At 35.7% G+C, this 24,505-nt stretch overlaps 2 protein-coding genes across 7 annotated transcripts in view; one reads left to right on the top strand and one right to left on the bottom strand.

Annotated features, from left to right (window-relative positions):
- Window positions 1-16,897, bottom strand: LOC120471621 (sodium- and chloride-dependent GABA transporter ine). Its single transcript, XM_039661506.2, has 13 exons — window positions 16,765-16,897; window positions 11,896-12,030; window positions 11,559-11,763; window positions 8,554-8,686; window positions 8,118-8,252; window positions 6,475-6,578; window positions 5,664-5,788; window positions 5,436-5,548; window positions 4,101-4,241; window positions 2,411-2,510; window positions 2,223-2,323; window positions 1,965-2,132; window positions 1-511 (listed from the first exon to the last, which is right to left on the bottom strand). The coding sequence occupies exons 1-13, from the start codon at window positions 16,895-16,897 to the stop codon at window positions 377-379; spliced, it is 1,728 nt and encodes a 575-aa protein (XP_039517440.2). The 3' UTR covers window positions 1-376.
- The window catches only part of LOC120471623 (calpain-1 catalytic subunit), a 26,105-nt gene continuing 11,909 nt past the window's right edge, over window positions 10,310-24,505 (top strand). The window contains exons 1-3 of one of the 6 annotated variants that reach the window (XM_039661510.2): window positions 16,782-16,917; window positions 19,172-19,241; window positions 19,359-19,455. Coding sequence is in view for 1 of the 6 variants with exons in the window: in XM_089130653.1 (XP_088986779.1) it covers window positions 11,970-12,010 (41 nt within the window). In the remaining 5 variants the exon portion in view is untranslated. Of the gene's footprint in view, window positions 10,322-11,896; window positions 12,011-16,781; window positions 16,918-19,171; window positions 19,242-19,358; window positions 19,456-23,979; window positions 24,193-24,505 lie in introns of those variants that run through there. The other 5 variants (XM_089130653.1, XM_089130656.1, XM_089130655.1 and 2 more) reach the window with 5 other exon arrangements.

Raw genomic sequence — 24,505 nt, forward strand, 5'->3', positions numbered from 1 at the left:
TATATCAAAAGAATTTTATTCTAGTGTAAAGCATTCTTTTTTTTATCAAAACTTGTGGATAAGTTTCATAAAAAAGCAACATTTCCAACTAAAAGCTGAGAAAAATCACGTTTCTGTCTGGACATTGATGATTTCATTATACAGTTTTTGATTGATATGCTGTTTAATGATGATTGTGTTATTTTAAATCGCTTGTTTCTACTTCAGTCTTTTCAGGAGATTCAGTTCTAAGTACAAAATGGGCTCTATCATAGTGGAGATAAATATTTCGGCTGATATGTCAGACAGATCTTCATGGTTTCCAGTTGACTGGATTTGATCAGTCTTGTTGTGATCCAGTGATCCAGTGTCAGGTTTAATAAGTTCATAAGTTAGTCTAGATGGATGTTTTCTTTTCAGAGCTGATGATGGCGATGTTGGGGATCACCTCCAGAACGGCTCCTTTCTCCTGGTAATACGGGCTCTCAGAGTCCTCGTCCAGAGAGAACGGAGTGACCGACTGTTTTAGTTTCTGAAACCAGAGAAAAGCACAAAGTCTGATCATATCCAACGTACTGGAATCACTCACTCTAAAAAATGCTGGGTTGTTTTAACCCAATTTTGGGTAAGATATGGACAAACCTAGCCATTGGGTTGCATTTTTAAATTACATTTTTAACCCAATGGCTGGGTTTGTCCATAGCAATTTATGAAATGAGTGAAAATTGATTCAAACATTTTGAAGTAGAAAGACTGAAATAGTATTTCCTTGTAAAATGTACTCCACACTCTAAAAAATGCTGTGTTGTTTTAACCCAAATTTGGGTCAAATATGGACAAAAACAACCGTTGGGTTAAAATATCATTTCAAAATATAACCCAATGGCTGGATTTGTCCATTTGTGACCCAAATTTTGGTTAAAACAACCCAGCATTTTTTAGGGTGCAGTAGGCTAATCTGTCTATATATATATATATATATATATATATACACTCTAAAAAATGCTGGGTTGTTTTAACCCAATTTTGGGTAAAATATGGACAAACCCAGCCATTGGGTAACATTTTTAAATTATAATTTTTACCTAATAGTTGGGTTTGTCCATATTTTACCCAAAATTGGGCTAAAACAACCCAGCATTTTTACACTCTAAAAAATGCTGGGTTGTTTTAACCCAATTTTGGGTCAAATATGGACAAACCCGAAATGTTGGGTTAAAAATGTAATGTAAAAATTTAACCCAACGGCTGGGTTAGTCCATATTTGACCCAAAGTTGGGTTAAAACAACCCAGCATTTTTTAGAGTGTAGAGTGTATATTAAAGATAGTTTTTTATTATATATTTGTTTTAAACTATCTTTTTTTTTTAATATATATTTTTAAAAATACTATACACTAATTATATATTTTTTTTACTGGATAGGCCAAATATTCTTAAACATTTAACTTCTGACTTGCCTTTCAACATTTTGAGGACAGTATTTTTTGATCACAAGTGACAGTAAAGACATTTATAATGTTACAAAAGATTCAATTTCAATTAATCAAATCTGTTCTTTTTAACTTTCTAAGAATCCTGGAAAATAAAATGTAGCAGTTTCCACAAACACGTGAACTGTTTTCGATGCCGATAATGATCATCAATGTTTCTTGAGCATCAAATCATCATATTAGAATTATATTAGATCTAAATAATTGAATTTGATCATTAGGATTTGAGTAATTCAGTAATTCAGCTTTGATCACAGGAATAAATTATAGCCTACTTTACTATATATTCACATAGAAAACAGATATTTTAGATTATAATAATATTTCACTGTTTTTGCTGTATTTTTGATCAAATAAATGCAGCTTTTGTGAGCAGAAGAGACGTCTTTTGAAAAAACTTTAAAAAATCTTTCCAACCCCAGACGTAGAAATAAATGCTTCTCCAGCCATTAAGCTTTTGGAAGGTGGAGCGGAGAGAGTGTGTGTCCAGTACCTGAGCGAAGGACCCGGGCAGAACCCAGAGTGTGTGAGCGGCCGCTAGAGGGATCCAGATGATGGACGCCAGAGCGATGATCCAGCCGACAGCCTGAGCCCACGGCGGGTACACGTAATCCTCGTATCGAGCGGGTTTAAACTGGATCACGGAGAACACCAGGATCACCTGGACACACACACACACATCTCAGTTCCAACACAATCCATGTTGGGTTTTCAAGCCCATCACTGTCAGTAAGAGAGAGATCGCACTCACGGTTATCAGAACCGGGCAGATGACCCACCAGCACACCCTGAAGAAAATGTTGGGTTTGTTTCCCGTCATCTCGATTAAATTACTGGACAGACGATTTACACCTATCAAACACAGCTCAGGTTAACCAAGACTGCGCTCTTTTACACTTTTGTTTTGTTGAACGGCACAATCCATCAGATGTTTCTCACCATAGATCCAACAAACACCAATCACTTCAAAGAACGCCAGGAACATGATGGACACGATCGCTGTGTAATGATCCATCAGCTGGAACACGTAAATCCCGACCTGAGGCAGAAGATCATTAACTTTAGCAGACATCTGCTTTACACACATAAATGCATCTGCAATCGTTTATATGAAATCATAATGATTTTTTTTATTTTGTAAAAAATTGATATGTAATACTGATTTTTGACCACAGGAAGAACAGCACTCATAAGATAGCTGATTGTTGGATCAATAAACAATTCAATTCAATAATGAATGCTTTATTAAAGTAATGCAGTAAAAATGTATTTAAATATTATTTAAGATTTTCTAAGCATAAAACAAATTTAAAACAAACTGTTTTAGGCTAAAACAAATTGACGTCAAGCACAACTAGGCTAAAGGCTATGCAATAAGTTGTGCTTGGCGTCAATTTGTTTTATTATTTGTAATAACGCAATCAAACATGCCAAATTGTGCCGATATAATTTAAAACAAAAACTTTAATTATTTAAATTTATTACACGGCTCTGTGGAATACTTGAATCTGATTGGTCAATGGCGCTGAACACACAATCCCAGGGTCACTGACTGAAGTCAGCGTTATACGCTCGCTAGGAACGATTTTTTCTTCGTGGAAGTTTTGCATTTGGTGAGTAATATGTGACAACATTATAACATAATAACATTTCGCAAAAGTAATATGTGCGCGTGCGGCTTTTGATTGTGTGCGCGCGGATCTCATTTCCTCTCGCGAGCATTTTATTTCCTCTCGCGATTATTGACATTATGATGCCGCCATAGGTGAGCTAATAAAAAAGCTAATAAAACTCAGTCGAATCAATATTTTGTGTAGAGTTATTTAATTATGCCATCCTCGTGAACTCGCTCTCTCTCTCTTGTTAATACAAACGCCGCGGCGGCCATTTTGTATTATTGTGATTATTACAGGTACGATTTTAAAACAGTTTAATCTGAAATTAATATCTCGTATCCCCATAATTACTTATGTGGCGAAATGCTGTGTAATAAGTGATATAACTGTACACCGAATCTCCAGACATTACTTTTGTAGATTAATGTATACAAACACAAATATTATTGCATATTAAACAACACAATTTAAATGCAAGTGTCATTTATTTAAAAATAAATCGTTAACAGTAAATCACTGCAGAGTGCAAAGGTATTTCTAATTTATTTGCTTCTAAGCAAAGAACGATGTACATTTGAAACTCTGTAAAAGTTCATTTATTTCAGTAATTCAACCTAAAAGGTGAAACTGATATATTATATAGACTAAAATACATGCAAAGTGAAATATTTCAAGCCTTTATTTGTTTTTTTATTTTATTTTTTAAATTATAACAAATAAAGGCTTGAAATATCTCACTTTGCCTGTAATGAGTCTATATAATATATTAGTTTCACCTTTTAAGTTGAATTACTGAAATAAATGAACTTTAATTTGCACCATATTCTCATTTTTCGAGTTTCACCTGTCTTGAATGACGTGTTTCGTGATTTCGAGTGTGAGATCGAGCAGTAAGTGATGCTGCAGTTCAACCGGTGTCCATTAAAAGAGTTTCTCAAGTCTACATAGAGCACCTGTAATGTTAGTAGCCTATAAAAGCTGAAAGTCAAATAAAGTAAAAGTGATCATGTGACCTGCATGACATTGGGGATGCCCATGAGGAAGGCCGCACCGCAGACGATGAGCACAACGAACTCCTTGCGTTTGAGGTACCTCAGGATGGGTTTACTGTAACTGTCCAACAGACTGGTCACCATCACCTCCACCATGGCAAACTACACAACAACACCAACAACAACAACACAAGGTAAAGTTCAACCGTGTGTTAGCTAAGATTACTCCAGAAAACATTCATGCGTGTGTTGCTTAATGTTTTATCATGACAGTGAGATGAACAGAGTGAATGAACAGCTCGCTTTTATAAATCACAGATCATTTAACGTTTTCTTCAGTCATGATGTAATCCTCCCAAAGACATGGCTTCATTTTACTCCAAAATACAGATAAATTATGAAAATTTTGGCTAATTTTCGAAAAGTGTCCCGCCAATAAAATCCAATTCCCAAGCACACAATTATAATAATATTGTCATTGTAATTTTATGTAGCCGATACGACAGACTTGCACTGAACTGAATTTTCTAATATTTCAAGCAATTCAAAATTATCATGATGAATCTGAAGGGTCTCAATTAATAAATAATCTATTATTTATCGCTTTAATATATCAGCCAAATTTTCTTATCGGGCCAATAACAATAACATCAAAAATTAGCATATTGGCCAATACCCATATGGTGGGTGATATATCTATGGGGCACCGTTTGTAAAGCGGATCACTCTGAAAAATAACAGCAACATTTTGTCACATTTAGCTTCAAATTATGTTTAAAAAACTGGTATAAATTTTTGACGGTCACTTTTTTAGCACATTTACATCTATAGCTATTTGTCAACTTAGAGATATTTTAAATAGTTCAATCTAAATATTAAATTTTACACTTAAATGTTAAATCTAAATATCAAATCTAAATTTTAAATCTAAATATAAATGTTAAATATAAATCTAAAAATTTAATCTAAATATAAATGTTAAATATAAATATACATATATATCGTACATCACAAATATAAATATTTTGCATTTTAAAAAAAAGCTTGATTCTTTTGATCATTTAAAATACAGTAACATTCTGTATAACTGTTCTACAGTAAAATACAGTTCATTTTACAGTTAAATACTGTGTAATTGTCTAACAGTGCACAAGCAATGTTTAATCGTGTATTATAACAGGAGCAAATACAAGCAGCATTAAAGAAAATAAAAGCAGATCATGTGACCTCGTCTCTTGTTATGCATTAAAACCTTGACCCACTTTTGAATGCAATAAAAATGATAATCATTTTAGCATAATATAACACGGGTCACAATAAACGGGTGTGTATAGGTAAAAAGTGTGTTCATGAGACCTGACTGTCGAGGCCGAGGCAGAGTAACATGAAGAAGAAGAGAACGGCCCACAGAGGAGCGACGGGCATCGTCACAAAGGCTTGTGGGTAAACCACGAACACCAGACCTGGACCTGCACGGAGAATTATTATAATATTCAGATTTAACGCAAATGCAATAATTATGATATGCACCATCCAGCAGATTTATCAATGCCAGTTCTTGGATGCAAGACGTAAATTACCCACCGTCCACTGCGATTTCACTGACGGGCACATTCTGCAGATGAGACATGTAGCCGAACGCAGAAAAAATGACAAATCCAGCGAGAATACTAGTCAAGGAGTTTGTGATGGAGATGGCCAGAGTATCTCTACAGTGACGGGAATAAAAAAGCATGAATATGAGATTACACTGTAAAAAATATGTTCAAGGTTTGTTATCGCAACATATTTTCTTTTGTCAAATCAACTTTATAATAATTTATTTAGTTGAGATAACTTATTATTTTGAGTTTCTGATGGTTAAATTAATCTCCTTCATTGTATTAACTCACTTTTTCCAGTTCAATCAACTTAAAATTTTAAGGCAACCCAGGTTACTTACTTTTTTAAGTTAAACCAACAATATATCTTTTTACAATTTAGTAATCACAACATTTTTTCTTTTGTCAAATCAACTTAAATAATTTATTTAGTTCAGATAACATATCATTTTGAGTTTCTGATGGTTAAATCATTCTCCTTCATTGTATTAACTCACTTTTTCCAGTTCAATCAACTTAAAATTTTAAGGCAACCAGGTTACTTACTTTAAGTTTAACCATCAATATTTTTTTACAGTGTAATGAATATCTTATTTAATTTCTATCTGCTCACTGATGATATAACATTAAACACATGGCAGTATAAATTAACGAGAGCAATAAATGAATTAGGCCTATCACTGTGAACTTCGCTCTATAGAGCGATACAACTAGATTTTATATAACTTTCAGGAAAGTAGATGGTGTGTTGCATGCAACCAGATGGAAATGATGATAATACGATCTTCTCTCACTTGAGGATATTGTTGTTGAAGTTGTTGTAGCTGGACATGGCCATCAGCGAGCCGAAGCCGATCCCTATAGAGTTAAAGATCTGAGCCGCCGCATTAATCCACACCTAAACACACACACATTACACAATGTTAATATGAAACACAGTCAAACAAACATAATGTGTAACTGGACGACAACGAGCATTGTCTCACACACACACACACAGTTTTCATTTCTCAATCATTCACATCCATCATTCGTTTTTTTAAAGAGGGCTGCCAAAGGTAAGCCTGTTTTGGTTAAAAATTAAATAGTCAATACATCATCGATCTTTCTTTCAACGCATGTTTTTGTCTTGCTCTGATTTACATAAGGCTGCTATAAGCAGGCCTATTTATATAACTCGCTATATTTATATGACTAAATAACGTGGGAAATTGCCCTCAAATTTTTTTTTTTTACATTTTATTTTTTTTGCATTACAATTATTCCATTTAAGTAAAATAATTAATAATAAATAAATAAAAATACAATAAAAATAGCTAGCCACGGAATACATAAATAGTATGTTGCACGCAAAATATTGCTTACTCGTCCATGTGTGTCTCGTCATATCTGTAAAGTAAAGTTGTAAATTTGTGTTTGTGTGTGTGTGTGTTTTAATGCTGAGAACAGGATACACAATACAAAAGTGAAAGCATACATCACATAATATCAACCAAAACAATAATTTAGGAGACAATAACAAAAATAAATAAAATAAATTAATAATAAAAAAGAAGTATACAGGGCAATTAAATCACTTAAAAAGGTTGTGTGTGTGTGTGTGTGTGTGGCAGAGATCATCACGTCACAACAAGCGAGAACGGTTGACATGGAGCCGCCAAATCTCAACCGCTAGAGGGCCAAAAGTGAACATTAATGCAGTTAAAGACTGCAAAAAACTGTTTGTTTGTAAATGTATTAAACATAAATACACTATAAAAAAAATCTTACTTAGCATGTTTGTCTTGTTTTTCATTACAAATATCTAAAATTTCTTAAATCAAGATTAAATCACTGTTTAAAACAAGAACACGAATCTGCCAGAGGGGTCAGAAAAATAAAAATTTCCCTTTGAAGCAAGTGTATTTTCTGACCTCATAGTAGATAATTATTCTTGTTTTAAGCATAAAGTCTTACACATTTTGTTTCATAGGCTACATTTTTCATAGAACAAGTCATTCCAACACGATCTTATGAAGGCGCGTTTATTCCCGTGAGATCGGATTGGTTTATACCACGAATTTTTTTTTCTCGTGCTATTTTATACGCCAAAAATGTTTTTTGCGTGCAGATGCTATACGCACTGTAATTCACTTGGGTAGGATTAGGGGAGCGCGTGCGTATTACACGCCAAATAGTGCGTATCATATCCACGTGAAAACTGCTTATCATATACAAGCAAAAACTATTTTTGGCGTATAATTGACGCGAGAAATTAAATTCGTGGTATAGATACGCACTTTCATTCATGATTTAAGGATGTTCGTACTATATCATATATAGGCTTACTAACAAATGCACTGCTTTTTGTGCGTCAAACTAATCATTTGAACTACAAAACAGGTGTTATTTGAATGATAAATGACTGTAATCCGCCATATGTGTGGTTTACCCGCACCTCCACATTGAGGAGCTTGTCCCACTCGGGGATGATGAAGAAGCGGATGCCGTCGATGGCTCCCGGAAGCTGCACGTTATTGATCAGCAGAGCCAGGAGGATCACGTATGGAAACAGAGCGGTGAAGTACACAACCTGTGACCAACATGTGCAAAGATCAACTTACTGACATAATAAACATGGAACATCTGGAGAGAAATACAAATAAAAGGATAGTGATTAAGGATAAGGTGAGTTTCGTTGTCATTCAAATAATATATAATTCAGTGCATGACTATGATTTATGTATTTTCCATCTGTTCTGAATTTGCAGTAATGTATTAGCATGGCATTTAGGAGAAGGTAACATGATAATATCATGATGCTCTTGGGGAAAAAAACACATAAATGGGTAAATAAAAAATTTGACTCTCCGACTCCGACTGTGTGTGCTCACCTTCCCGGTGGATTTGACCCCTTTAAAGATGCAGAGGTAGACGAGGATCCAGGCCAGCAGAAGCAGGAGGAAGAGCTCCCATCTCAAGATACCCGTCTCCTCCACACCACTGGTCCTCTCCAGCACCTTAAAACTGACACACACACACACAGTCAACATCAGAACACTTCACTGACCAATCAAGCAAGGCCGTAACCATGTCTTGAGCGGTTTTTGTTGTACAAAATGTGTGCATATTTTTAAAATAATGCATGCATAAGCTATTTTGGGGGTAGTAACGTTTTTGTCCACTGGGTGGGGCTGTGTATAATTAGATCCTCTGAGCCACAGGTGTGTGCGTGACCGCACGACAGAGTAGCTTGGAAGGACAATTTTAGTTGTATGCGGTCTATAAGGTATGGCTTTTTTGTGTATATGTGAACAAGGAAAGTCTACTGGAAGTTCGCGATCATGTTTACTAAAGCCAATATTAAAGAGATCGTTTTTATTGCATCTACAATCAACTGCATGGACTCTGTTTGTACGCGTTCTAAACTTGGATTCTCCTATCATCATATTCAGTTATACGTGAATTACAAGAAATTTAACAAAAAAAAAAAGCCCACTTCTGCATATACTTTTAAAAAGTGCTCTTATACTATTTAAATACTATTTTGTGTAAGTGCAAACCGAATGTTTTGTTTTTGGACACTTATTTGCTATTAAATAAAAATGTATTAATTTAAATTAAATTATATTAAATGCAATTAGTTGAAGTTCTGACCCATATATGATTTTGTCTATCGTCTTTAAAATATGGTTAAAGTGCACTGCTGAATATACTGGTCAACTGAAATATAGTCAATTCTATGACACGTTTTGAAATAAATAATTTGATCTTATATATTTATAGTTAAATATTCTAACGTCACATTTAGGAAATTTAAAAAAATGTCTTAACTTTAAATTTAATCTCAAAAAAGCACTTCACACCACATCAAGTTACACACATGTACTTTTTGAAGCACAACAAAAGATTAAATCATTAAAAATATTCTTTAAAGTAAAACTTTTATTTTGACATTATTAAAAAGTGCACGTCTTAAAGTGTGTTTAGAAACTATCTCATTAATATTATAAAAACTGCAAGTACAGATTTGAGTGCACATTCATACAGTTTAGCACACGTTTCACAAGCGCTTGAGTCGTTTGCATCACTGGGTATTGTTGGACGTTTAGCATTTCTATTGTAAAACATTAGTTAAAATTAAATATTTAGCTACTTCCAGTAGACTACCTCAGCTTCTGTGAAGTGAAGCCCCGCCTCCTTTGATTTCATTGGTCATCTCAATCATTTTGACATTGACGAGAGTTGTAACTGAGTTTAGTTACCTTTTAAAATTCTCCTGTGGTGTAAATCCAGCTCCTAATGTTGTTTAAGTGTGTATGTGGTGTATTAAGTCATTTGAAAGAGTCTCGTATGCTCACCAAGACTGCATTTATTGAATTAAAATGCAGTAATATATTGTGAGATATTTTCGCAATTTAAAATACCTGTTTTTTTTAATTTAATATATAATAAAACTTTGTTTATTTTATATTAATGCACATTTAAAATATAGGGGAGACCGGGGTCAGTTGTAACAATTCCAATCTGTCCAATCAGGAACTTGCAAATCCCCTGATTCGCTTCGCACATGCTCAGTTTAGTCCTCATTCCACATGTAATGACGTAAAGTCCTGTGGCAAACACAGCAGATGATATTAGAGTGAAAAAAACAATTTTGAGGTATGAAAGAAACTTTTTTTTTTTACTTTGTTTGTTTTTTGTTATGGGAATTTATGCTTTATAGTTAAACTCATCAGATTGAAATGATGTTTCTTGTGTGTCTGTGTAGATATTTTTGTGCAAGTTGTTAGTGCTAAACTGCCCTACAAAGCAAAAAGGCAGTAACTACGCAGAGTGCAGAACTGATAAAAATGACTATAACTCTGGCTTTTTGCAGTTACTGTACAAACGACTACCATTTTTCTCCAAAATGACACAAAACAAAGGATGCCTTGAATGTCAAGAAAATTATAATAACAACTGTTTTGACCAAAAAGGTACTGCCTTTTTGCTTTGTAGGGCAGTAATGTTTAGCCTGTTAGCTGTAAGGTGAGGTAGTTCATGACTCTGGGTTAGTTGGAACAACAATGAAACCACCTGCACCTAACACACACACCTTATACACGTCACACGTTCAATTTTAATTTTATTATGGCCATAACTAAACTATGACTGACAGTAACAAACAAGTTTACACACACACACAAACAATGTTTTGTGTTCAAGTTAAATTTATAATGGTCAATTACTAAGACTCAGATCAATTTCAAAAGTCAATTTATTTTATTAAATTTTTTTTGGTCAAATTATTTTTTTCACTCCTTGTGTTTGGAACTAAACCATGCATTTTCTGTTTGTGTTGCAATGATAAAACTTATGTAATTTGGTAGCAGAGACTTTGAATCACATTTTGAAAGATATAGACAGAAAGGTCAAAAATGTTACAACCATCCCCGCTCTCTCTACACTCACTATACTACATTCCTGAGATTGCAAAGCTGATTTTTCAGCATCTTAAAGTCCCCCTGTGGTGAAAATCAAGTTTTTAATGTTGTTTATGTGTCTATGTGGTGTTATTATTGTGCTTTAACACACACCATGTGTAAGTATTTCCTCCTTAAAACTGAAAACGCGTCTCAAAAACACGCTTTGAAATCGCTGGTGTTTCTGACGTCACAAACCACCTTGTAACCAATCAGATCAACGTGTGATCGACAACCAGTGGATCTCTGAGTGAGTGAGTGGAGGCGGGGCTCATTTGCATATTCATAGAACTGTGCATTCTAAATGAGGCGAGGGTGTCGAGTTACACTCAAGCTATTTTAAGGCATGAATCGGTATTGCATGAAGTGCTATAACGCCGCTTGGCTTGGTTTTTATCTATTAAATGATTAAGAAGAAGAGGGAATGCACACACTTGAAGAACTCCTGGCTGGCGGTGGAGGACGAGGAGCTGTTGCTCACCCGGTCCGAGCAGTTTGCCGTGTTCCAGGTGTTGTTGCAGTTTTCCCAAAGCAGTTCGCTCCGAAACGAGCTGAACATGTAGTACATAGCCCACGTGATGATGACATTATAGTATGTGCACATGATGAAAGAGATGGCCACCGTTGCCATGCCGACACCTGGATAGATTGATTACAGGTTACTGACCTTTAGTCGGAACTGAACCATATATTCTCATATCAGTGGTTGTATTGATCTGATCTGAAGGACTTGTATAGCATTGACATTGGGGATTTTAACGTCGTGATTACCTTTCAGCAGCGGACAGGCTTTGGCGAGGGCCAGGACGGGTCCCCTCCGCAGGTACTGGCCCAGTGTCAGCTCCATGTGCAGCAGTGGGATCCCCAACACCACCAGCATCAGCAGGTACGGCACCAGGAACGCACCTGAGGACCACAACAACACTTCACTGTGAGATGCACAGGTCATAACATACAGCTCACTTCAGTTAAGCTCAGTTCACTTCAGTTAAAGGGTTAGTTCAGTTCACTTCTCTTAAGCTCAGTTCACTTCAGTTAAAGGGTTAGTTCAGTTCACTTCACTTCAGTTAAGCTCAGTTCAGTTAAAGGGTTAGTTCAGTTCACTTCACTTCAGTTAAGCTCAGTTCAGTTCAGTTAAAGGTTTAGTTCACTTCACTTCAGTTAAGCTCAGTTCAGTTCAGTTAAAGGGTTGGTTTAGTTCACTTCACTTCAGTTAAGCTCAGTTCAGTTCAGTTAAAGGGTTAGTTCAGTTCACTTCACTTCACTTAAGCTCAGTTCAGTTCAGTTAAAGGGTTGGTTTAGTTCACTTCACTTCACTTAAGCTCAGTTCAGTTCAGTTAAAGGTTTAGTTCACTTCACTTCAGTTAAGCTCAGTTCAGTTAAAGGGTTGGTTCAGTTCACTTCACTTCAGTTAAGCTCAGTTCAGTTCAGTTAAAGGGTTGGTTCAGTTCACTTCACTTCAGTTAAGCTCAGTTCAGTTCAGTTAAAGGGTTGGTTTAGTTCACTTCACTTCACTTAAGCTCAGTTCAGTTCAGTTAAAGGGTTAGTTTAGTTCACTTCACTTCAGTTAAGCTCAGTTCAGTTCAGTTAAAGGGTTAGTTCAGTTCAGTTAAAGGGTTAGTTCAGTTCACTTCACTTCACTTAAGCTCAGTTCAGTTCAGTTAAAGGGTTGGTTTAGTTCACTTCACTTCACTTAAGCTCAGTTCAGTTCAGTTAAAGGGTTAGTTCAGTTCACTTCACTTCAGTTAAGCTCAGTTCAGTTCAGTTAAAGGTTTAGTTCACTTCACTTCAGTTAAGCTCAGTTCAGTTCAGTTAAAGGGTTAGTTCAGTTCACTTCACTTCAGTTAAGCTCAGTTCAGTTAAAGGGTTAGTTCAGTTCACTTCACTTAAGCTAAGCTCAGTTCAGTTCAGTTAAAGGTTTAGTTCACTTCACTTCAGTTAAGCTCAGTTCAGTTCAGTTAAAGGGTTAGTTCAGTTCACTTCACTTAAGCTCAGTTCAGTTAAAGGGTTAGTTCAGTTCACTTCAGTTAAGCTCAGTTCAGTTAAAGGGTTAGTTCAGTTCACTTCACTTAAGCTCAGTTCAGTTCAGTTAAAGGGTTAGTTCAGTTCACTTCACTTAAGCTCAGTTCAGTTCAGTTAAAGGGTTAGTTCAGTTCACTTCACTTAAGCTCAGTTCAGTTCAGTTAAAGGGTTAGTTCACTTCACTTCAGTTAAGCTCAGTTCAGTTAAAGGGTTAGTTTAGTTCACTTCACTTCACTTAAGCTCAGTTCAGTTCAGTTAAAGGTTTAGTTCACTTCACTTCAGTTAAGCTCAGTTCAGTTAAAGGGTTAGTTCAGTTCACTTCACTTAAGCTCAGTTCAGTTCAGTTAAAGGGTTAGTTCAGTTCACTTCACTTCAGTTAAGCTCAGTTCAGTTAAAGGGTTAGTTCAGTTCACTTCACTTAAGCTCAGTTCAGTTCAGTTAAAGGGTTGGTTCAGTTCACTTCACTTCAGTTAAGCTCAGTTCAGTTCAGTTAAAGGGTTGGTTCAGTTCACTTCACTTCAGTTAAGCTCAGTTCAGTTAAAGGGTTAGTTCAGTTCACTTCACTTCAGTTAAGCTCAGTTCAGTTAAAGGGTTAGTTCAGTTCACTTCACTTCAGTTAAGCTCAGTTCAGTTCAGTTAAAGGGTTAGTTTAGTTCACTTCAGTTAAGCTCAGTTCACTTCAGTTAAAGGGTTAATTCTGGATTTTACAATTAAAGCCCGATTGTCCGACTCCGTTGACTTGACTTGTTACAAAAACTACGATAAACCTGTTGGAAAGCATCTTTTGCTGCAATTTTTGTGTGAGCATATCAGTGAACATCCCAGACCACTCGGTGAGTTTCACGTCCTTGCAAACTAAAGTTTAATATTTTAATATTAATATTTTATATTTAATATTTTATTTTATGTTTAATATTTTAATAAAGTTTAATAAAGTTTTATATTGTTCCAGTGAAAAATACTGAACTAACCCTTAAAGTTCAGTTCCGTTCAGTTCACCTCAGTTCAGTTCAAATCAGTGTAGTTCAGTTGTTCACTTCACTTCAGTTCAGTTCACTTTAGTTCAGTTCAGTTCACTTCCGTTCAGTTCACTTTACTTCACTTCAGTTCACTTCAGTTAAGCTCAGTTCAGTTCACTTCCATTCAGTTCAGTTGTTCACTTCAGTTCACTTCACTTCCGTTCAATTAAGCTCAGTTCAGTTCAAATCAGTTCAGTTCACTTCAGTTCAGTTGTTCACTTCAGTTCAGTTAAGCTGAGTTCAGTTCAGTTCACTTCCGTTCAGTTCAGTTCAGTTGTTCAGTTCAGTTCACTTTACTTCACTTCAGTTCAGTTAAGCTCAGTTCAGTTCACTTCCATTCAGTTCAGTTGTTCACTTCAGTTCACTTCACTTCAGTTCACTTCCGTTGAATTAAGCTCAGTTCAGTTCAAATCAGTTCAGTTCACTTCAGTTCAGTTGTTCACTTCAGTTCAGTTCAGTTCACTTCCGTTCACTCCACTTCCGTTCAGTTCAGTTCAGTTGTTCACTTCACTTCCGTTCAGTTAAGCTCAGTTCAGTTCAAATCAGTTCAGTTCAGTTCACTTCAGTTTAGTTCACTTCATTTCAGTTGTTCACTTCACTTCAGTTCAGTTCCGTTCAGTTAAGCTCAGTTCAGTTCAGTTCACTTCCATTCAGTTCAGCTGTTCACTTCAGTTCACTTCACTTCAGTATACTTCCGTTGAATTAAGCTCAGTTCAGTTCAAATCAGTTCAGTTCACTTCAGTTCAGTTGTTCACTTCCGTTCAGTTCAGTTGTTCACTTCACTTCCGTTCAGTTAAGCTCAGTTCAGTTCAAATCAGTTCAGTTCAGTTCACTTCAGTTTAGTTCACTTCATTTCAGTTCAATTCAACTGATTCATTTCAGTTGTTCACTTCACTTCAGTTCAGTTCTGTTCAGTTAAGCTCAGTTCGCTTCACTTCATTTAGGTTCATTTCACTTCAGTTTAGTTCACTTCATTTCAGTTCAATTCAACTGTTTCATTACAGAAGCTTGTCAAACCTATCAGATGGTGGTATAGAAAATCTTCTAAAATATAATTATATTTGTATTAATTATGTTATAAATATATATTTGGATTTATATTTTCAGGCTTATATATATATATATATATATATATATATATATATATATATTTTAATTATGTGATTTGTATTAATTATGTTATAAATATATATTTGGATTTATATTTTCAGGCTTATATATATATATATATATATATATATATATATATATATAAGCCTGAAAATATAAATCCAAATATATATTTATAACATAATTAATACAAATCACGTAATTAATATAATATATTAAGCCTGAAAATATAAATCCAAATATATATTTATAACATAATGTGTGTGTGTGTGTGTGTGTGTGTGTGTGTGTGTGTGTTTTATTTTTTCTCTGTAAGTTATGCAAATGTAAATTATGAATACATTACAGATAGAAATAGCTAATAATTAAAATAAAGAATTGAAACTCTGAACCAGTACATATACACATGTTTAGATTACGTTAACACTAGTTGCATGTAAGCATTATAGCAATATAAAGGTGTCCAGTGTGATCTGAGAGGGATTGCAGTGTCATGGTTGATCTTACACACCATTACACTTACAGATAAACTCATCCATCACCTGTCACACTGTGGATGTGTTTTCATTGTGACGTTTACAGTGTGAAAGGTAAAGGTGAAACTGTTGAATAACAAACTCTGATGTCATATAGACATGTGCACGGCTTTATTCCACACTAAAGGGCCACTAATAATGCGTACTGATAAATAACTTAATAAAATACCCTGCCACGAGGGGATAAATATCATCAGACCGGTTTTATTATACTGGTGAGCAGTGTAGTGTGGAACTCATTGCATGTAACTCAAGTTGCGTAATCAGATTACTTTTTTCAAGTAACTAGTAAAGTAGTGCATTACTTTTAAATTTACAACAAAATATATCTTTATCAAAGAAGTAATGCAATTTACTTTGTGTTCCCATTAATTGAATGGGAGTGGAGTTAAACATCATGGTTATTGTAGTTCTAGACTAAATGAGAGTATTTAATCTCACTTGCAATAGAGATTCCTCAAAATGAATAAAATCAGTGAAATACAAAATTAAAATCAACCTCCAATAATGACATATTTTAAATAAAAATATATATTTTTTATGCATTTAATCTCACTTTGATGATTCAGTTAAACCACAAGTAAAAATGACTTTAGATGTTTTGTTTTTAATGGTGAAGTAAATGTAGAAATTTCTTCTCCTCCATCCTTCTGTTATCCCGAATGGCAGCACAGGTTTGTTTGATGCCGTTTACTGTACATGCCTGAATTTGTGTCCTATTATTTAAATTTAGTGTGAACTGGCCTTTACATTTGCCCTAAAATATATATTTTTTGCTATTAAAAAACAAAACAAGCCCAGCCCAGATGAGTAACCCAAAACTAATGTAATGCATTTTCTTTAAAAATAACTATGCAATGCAATTCGTTGCTTTTTAAGTGAGTAACATGCATTAGTTTTCCAACTTTCCCAACACTGCTGTTGTTTTGTGAAGTGATGAGTGTGTGTCTCACCTCCACCGCTCCTATAGCACAGATACGGGAACCTCCAGATGTTTCCCAGTCCCACCGCACAGCCGATCCCAGCCAGAGTGAACTCGATCTGCCGGCTCCATGTGGGCCTGCCGGCCTCCTCGTACACAGCCATGCTTCTTCACAGGGATACAGGTGTGTGTGTGTGTGTGTGTGAGCAGACTTAGATCACAGGAGAGAGTCTGTCATGTCGTGTCGGTGGTGTAATGATTGTTGAGGAGCTGTAATGATTAGCCGGGAGGCGTGGGACAGGGACAGACTTCTGCACGTGACATGATGTTGCTTCTGCTTTTTCAGGGTTACATTGGGGTGTCATAATCGTGAACACATTGGCTTGTACGGGAGCGTATTGCATTCACTTGAAGAAAAAAAAAAACAGTTAATTATCGAGATAATTTTTCATGGAAAAAAAGTTTTTGCTCTGTTTTTCTGAATTAATAACTTGATTATTTCACAAATTAGGAGTGAAACAGAGTGAAAACATTTTTTTCAAGAAAAATATATCTCATAATTCTGAGATAATTAACTCATTAAAGGAGTAGTTCACTTTTAAAAAAAACTTTTGCTGATAATTTACTCGCCCCCATGTCATCCAAGATGTCCATGTCTTTCTTTCTTCAGTCGAAAAGAAATGGTTTTTGATGAAAACATTCCAGGATTTTCTCCATATAATGGACTTCAATGGGGTCCAAACGGTTCAAGGTCCAAAAGAGAGTTTCAGTGCAGCTTTAAACGACACCAGACAATGAATAGGGGAATAATATATATATATATATATATGATAATCTTAAACCCTCCCATATTGAATCTTACTCCGACCCCATTGATATGTGAGAATTTTCTTAGCTCATTTAAAACAAAGATTGAGAATTTTCGAAGAATTATCCCACAAATGAACAATATTGTTTTAAACCTTTTTACACCGACTACACTTTTTAATCAATTTGAACTTATTACTTTCCAGCGGCTACGGGGAAATTTTCAGTAACCTGAAACCTACCCGGATCAGCTATAGACATGGTTCCTCCTTGGTTCTTGAAAGAAAATATTGAGGCTGTTGGACCTTGTATTCTTCAGATTGTGAATAAAAGTATAGATACAGGTATTTTTCCTAAAATGCTGAAACGGGCCTTTGTACAACCCGTGCTAAAAAAACAAATTTAGATCCAACTGACTTGAATCATTTTAGACCGGTCTCGCATCTCTCATTTATGTCAAACATTTTAGAAAAAGTGGTGCTCAATCAATTACAGGATTTTTTAGAACAGAATAAGATTGGTGAAGTTTACCAGTCCGGTTTTAAGAGGTTACATTCGACAGAGACTGCCCTTCCAAAAGTGTTCAATGATTTATTGATGACAGTGGATTCTGGTGATTCAGCAGTGTTAGTTTTATTAGATTACTAAGATAGTGTGGCCTCAAGATACTAACTCTATCTTGAGGCCACGAGTTAGTATCTTGAGGCCACTAGTTACTATCTTGAGGCCACTAGTTACTATTTTGAGGCCACGAGTTAGTATCTTGAGGCCACGAGTTAGTATCTTGAGGCCACAAGTTAGTATCTTGAGGCCACTAGTTACTATCTTGAGGCCACGAGTTAGTATCTTGAGGCCACGAGTTAGTATCTTGAGGCCACTAGTTACTATCTTGAGGCCACGAGTTAGTATCTTGAGGCCACGAGTTAGTATCTTGAGGCCACTAGTTACTATCTTGAGGCCACGAGTTAGTATCTTGAGGCCACGAGTTAGTATCTTGATTCCACGAGATAGTATCTTGAGGCCACGAGTTAGTATCTTTAGGCCACGAGTTACTATCTTGAGGCCACGAGTTAGTATCTTGAGGCCACGAGTTAGTATCTTGAGGCCACGAGTTAGTATCTTGAGGCCACGAGTTAGTATCTTGAGGCCACGAGTTAGTATCTTGAGGCCACGAGTTACTATCTTGAGGCCACAAGTTAGTATCTTGAGGCCACGAGTTACTATCTTGAGGCCACGAGTTAGTATCTTGAGGCCACGTGTTACTATCTTGAGGCCACGAGTTAGAATCTTGAGGCCACGAGTTACTATCTCGAGGCCACAAGATAGTTATAATTAATTTTTTTTGCCAAAGTGGGACTAGGGGGGCCTCCCATGGCCGAAACTGGTATTACGACACCTGCCGGGCCGGGGCTAGTAATTTAGCATGCAAATTCAGGTTAATATCTGAATCACTATAACTTGTCAGTTTTTAAATGACATCATCAACCTTATTTCTTCTCATTCTTTTGATGCGTGTAGCTCATTTTTGGGATATTTTAACCTCAAATTTTACAGGTGGCACCTTTAAATGAACCATGGTTTCAACTTTAGTTAGTGAGAAAAAGATTGAACTTTTTTTGTAACTATTTCAGCACGGGGCTGCCGAGGGTGCCGTGTGTGTCTCACTTGCACAAACAGACATACAGATGCTGCTGTCAAAAGGTCAATTAGAGAGAATTCTTTTTCAACGTCTTGAAGTTAGATGCTTTTTATTTTTCACATCATATTTAAATCTCAATGTGTTCCTTAAAATCTATAAAACACGGTTTAATTTTTTAGCTCGTGTGAGATTTTCTCTGGGTGAAGGAATGTTCAGCCAATGTTCACAGAGGCCGAAGGCCGATGAGAGAATCTGAGGGGGATCATCAGCACTCAAGTAAGCTGCTTTTATTTTACAGACCATATTTATATGTGATATTGGGATTATTAGAAAATTATTCCGGCAATAGAACGGCAGGATGGGATGGGAATTCCGTAACCAATTCTTCCAAAGTTATTTCCCCCAAAGGGTCAATAGGTCAGTAACATCATGTCAGTTTGATCAAGAACACAAAAAACATCACTAGGGTCAAACTGTCCATTTTGATTGATCGCTTCCTGGGATCAGCTGGGTCAAAACCAGAATGTTCCCACACATGTTTTTTTTGGATTAGAAAGGTCAACGGATCAATACCAGAATGTACCACAGATGTTCTCGATTAGAAAAGGTCATCGGGTCAAAACCAGAATGTTCACACGCATGTTCTCGATTAGAAAAGGTCACTAGGTTAATTGATATTCCAGAGATGGAATGCAAAAGGTCAACGGGTCAAAAACCACCTGTCCATTTGATTGATCGATAGGTCAAAGGTTAATCGATATTCCAGATATGGAATTCAAAAGGTCAAAGGTTTACGACTACTTCTAAGATGGAATCCGGAAGGTCAAAGGTCAGCTCCGCCCCCTATCCATCAAAAAGCAATAAATAATTTTGACATAAACCGTAGGGTTATAACTACTCTGGAGCCTCTAATGTCCTGCCTGTCTGAACTTAAATCATGGTTAGCCTCTAACTTTTTATATCTTAATGAAAATAAGACTGTTGTATGCGGGTCCAAAAGAACAAGAAGCGCAGCGGACTTCAATTTTGGCCCACTCTCAATGCTAAATGCTCAGATAAACCAAGTGGTGAAGACAAGTATCTTTCATTTAAGAAACTTGGCCAAGTTGAAATCGTGTTTGACGTCTAAGAGCCTTGAAAGTGCAACTCTTTATATAAGGGTATTAATCAAGCTTCTATTTTACGGCTGCGAGATTATTATTGAATATTAAAAAACGAGAACACATCACTCCATCTCTGATCGCGCTACATTGGCTCCCTGTGCAATATAGAATCGATTATAAAATTATTTTATTGGTGTATAAATCACTCCATGACCTTACACCGACTTATTTATCAGCTCTGTTAATAGAGGATCAATCAGGAAGAACTTTGAGATCATCAGGTCAAAAGTTGCTGAAAATTCCACGGACTAATTAAGCCTCTGGAATAGTTTGCCATCATATGTTAGGGATGCTGACTCTGTACATGCTTTTAAAGCACAACTTAAAACATATCTGTTTGCCACGGCGTATTCATCTTAATTTTTTTTTATTTTTATTCTATTTCTATTTTTTATTCTATTGCAGTATGTTTTTATTACTATTTTACAGTGAGAATGTAAAGCACATTGGTCAACTTGTGTTGTTTTAATAGTGCTATACAAATAAAGATGACATTGACATTGACATAATATTCTATATATAATTATATATTATATACATCAGGTTACTGTAAGCTAGCTAACGTTAGTGAAGTGTTGGTCACGTAAGCTATCGCTGCAATTGACCTATTATCTTCCAATAAGCATTAACTAAAACTGGCTACATAAACTACTGACTAGATTCACGATAGGTCGGCTAATGTGTGTAAAAGTAAAAAAAAAAGACAGAAATTTCATTAATTTACCAACGAGCGTACTTTCGGAAGCACTGAATAGCCTACACTCTTAGAAGAAAAGGTTCTATTTAGAACCAGAAATGGTTCCATCCCCCGCTTCATATATGGAACTCCAAATTGGTTCTATATAGAACCATTTTTTTTGGTAAAAGGTTCTATTGGCCAAGTACGGAACCCCAGGGTTCTATATAGAACCCAGAGGAACCCTTTTTTTTAAGAGTGTATAGAACCTTTTAGGGGTTCCAAATACGTAGCACTGATAGAACCTTTAAAGGTTCTATATAGAACCTTTTCTTCTAAGAGTGTATGAATGGGGTTCAATGCTGGAACTATCAGTGTTTGGAACTATCGGCGTCTACACGACACGCGTAACTTCTGCATTCATTTCCAGAGTTCCTATGGCGGTCTATGGGAGTATCGTAACTCTCTCTCTCTCTCTCTCTCTCTCTCTCTCTATGGCTCTAGACCACACTATTGCAGGCAAAAGAAACAATGTGCAAACGTTTCAGGTCTAGCCCTTCATCAGAGGGCTTTTTTTAATATAGATTGGTTTACTTCTTTGTCCTTGTTCAGGAAATGTTTAGTAACCATTACAAGCAATGCCCATAAACTGTTTTATCATGTGTTCTGTGTACTACTTTATAACATTTTGTGGGCAATTGGGTGATCACAGCAGAATTAGCAATCATGATTTTTATTCATTTTCATCCAAACGAGGCGATTGAAAGCCCTTAGGTCTGGTCTTCTTTGGAATTGTTGTCTGATGGTTGAAACCGCACGAGAGGCTTCTTATACTCCTGCTTAAAACCCCATAAACCCAGCGTATAGCCTGCCTGGGCGCTGTGTGCCGGTATTGGGATAATTAGGAAAGATTCTTAAGTTTTAAACTCTGTAAGTAGGTTGGACACGTCTCTGATGCATGTTTAATGTGTCAAAGGACTCTGTGTAAAAAATAAAAAGGTAAAGTAAACATAAACCATGAACATATTTGTGCGTGCTCCTGCATGAAGTGTGAGTATGCTATGTGTTGCACAAACGGATTCATATCCAGGTGTTCATGGCAATGGGAAAAATAGGCATAAAGCTTACACATTTACCCAAATTATTAAATGCATGTTTAACCGAAACTAATTTGGGTGGGTTTGTCCCGTCTCCAATGTCACTTCTCTTTGTTTTACGGCCCTGACGAGAACATCGATCTCCTCGGCTGTGAACCGATTCTGCCTGCGTCTACCTCATGTGACATCATCGCCGAGTCGCTTAGAAAAATAACCGTTCCTAATCAATATAATTTGTTACTATAAAGAAGATAAAGCTAGTACTTCACTTAGTTACATTAGCCATGTTTCCATCGACACGTTTTTATCCGAATTAAGTGAATTAATTATGACATTCATATGTCGCAATCAGCTGGCACATAAGCATTGCCTTCAACTTGTGAAATATTGATCATTTTTGGTAGATGGCGCGATCCGTTTTGTCTAACAAAACTTTGTTCGCAAAAGTTTGCTTGAATGTTGTTCGATTCAGTGCGAAAATAAATGGAAACACCTTAAAATGTCTCAAATCAATTCGATATACCAATTTGATCGCAAAACAGCATGTGACGTCATTACGTACAGGTTTTTATTCGCTTTAAAGCCGTTGGATGGAAACACACTTTCACCAGCTTTATCCGCATGAGTTTTTTTAACTGAATTTCAGATAATTCGATTGACAAGTGGATGGAAACATGGCTATTGTTAATTTTTTTTATTTTGTTTGGGAAAATTTTTATTCACAAGAAAAAATTCTCTAAATCGCAGCCTACTTTTCCACATTTCTTAATCGAAATCGATACATTTCTGAAGTCTCTAAGATTGATTAAAAACAAGTAAAGTGACAGATTCTTGAAATATTTTGATGATATTTTCAATACCACTGATGCATAAGGTTTCCTCTATGTATGTCTTTTTTTATTATTATTTTCTTCCTCATATATGTGAAACTTTATATATACTTGATATAACATGTCAGAGTTCTATGTGTTTTGTGCTTTGTACGTGCTTGTTATTTGATGCATATTCAATAAAAAATAAAAAAAAAACCCGTTACTAATCAAAAACTACAAAACCTGGATTTTAACACTATTTTGGAGACATTTCTAACGTATATACATATCTTAACTGCTTTATGTACCATTAATCGACAGTGGTGTTTAACCTGCACCAATACAAGCTCAGGCACGCACTTCTGTCCACACACACACACTCGGCTGTGCTGCGCTAGCTGGTGTCATACTCCCGTTACAGGAACACTTTTAGTAGCCCAAGACGAAGCAAATAGATTTATTAAGTAGCTATAACGAAGTTATATGTTAAGTATTATATTTCACCAGATTTTATACTGTAAAACATAGTATTTATTTATTTGTTCTAAATTCGGCTGGCCAGCTGTCAGTGTCCGCGCCTGTGGCGGTCTATGGGAGTTTCGTAACTCATCTCTCTATGACTGGTTTGGGTTTGGGGCTAACTAATCCTCTTGTTTTACAGTGACAGGACTTGATCTGACTTGACTGGTTTTCATCATTTGCATATACTGTATTGACACAAGGATTTAAATACCTAACATCATTTATCAAGAAATGTATTATAGGCTGATCTAACTTAGTTATATGGTCATAATTTACATATTTTATACTCATCATTAATATAATAATATAATCATAATACTGTATAATAAAAATATTAATTACGAATAACTGGTTTCTGCTGCACTGAATGCATTTTTAAGGCCTTATAAACCCATACCATAAAAGCAAACGATAAACTGTAAGAGAGTGTCTAAAAAGCAGCATGTATTTTATAATATCATGCATAGAAACAAACATGCACACAATCTTTCCTCCTAGAAAATAATAATAACTATAGGACTTGGTAATGTGAAATATGTGGACCAACGTTTTGTCCTTTGGCATGTCAGTGTCTTATAATGACAAAGATGAGTTCAAAGAGGGAGTTCAGTTTCTGTCAATCACATACGCTGGGAATGGGGCGGGGCTTCTACGAGTGTTTAAAAGCTTGACGTAAGGCAAAAGTGTGTAAAGACGGAGAAGATTACCAGTCACTTGGCTGAAAATTCATTGCGTCTCCGAAGGTACATATTCATCTTATTTATGTCTGTAATGCAATAAGTCGAAGCTCAATAGTCTCATTGGAAGGGAAGACCTATATTCTGTTTAACTTATTTTTAAAAAAAGTTGTATTATTATACTTGGATTATACTTGGTTTCATACTTGTATGAATTGTACGTTTAATTCTGTATATGTTTTTCTGCAAGGATTTATTATATGTGTTTATTTATGTGTTATGTATGTATTCCCACAGTTGAGCATTGTGCTAACATTAGGTTTGATAAAATGTATACTTTGAATGATATGAAAGTCATTGTTGCAAAATGTAAAAGTTG

The sequence above is a fragment of the Pimephales promelas genome, chromosome 4 (genome assembly GCF_988280905.1).
Source record: "Pimephales promelas chromosome 4, fPimPro1.hap1.1, whole genome shotgun sequence".
NCBI lineage: Eukaryota > Metazoa > Chordata > Actinopteri > Cypriniformes > Leuciscidae > Pimephales > Pimephales promelas.

Coding starts and splice junctions, on each gene's coding strand:
- LOC120471621 (XM_039661506.2), bottom strand. CDS start 16,897: ATGGCTGTGTACGAGGAGGCCGGCAGGCCCACATGGAGCCGGCAGATC. Junction 5,789..6,474: donor TTCAACAACAATATCCTCAA/GTGAGAGAAGAT, acceptor CCGTCACTGTAG/AGATACTCTGGCCATCTCCA. Junction 512..1,964: donor TGCCCGGGTCCTTCGCTCAG/GTACTGGACACA, acceptor CTCTGGTTTCAG/AAACTAAAACAGTCGGTCAC.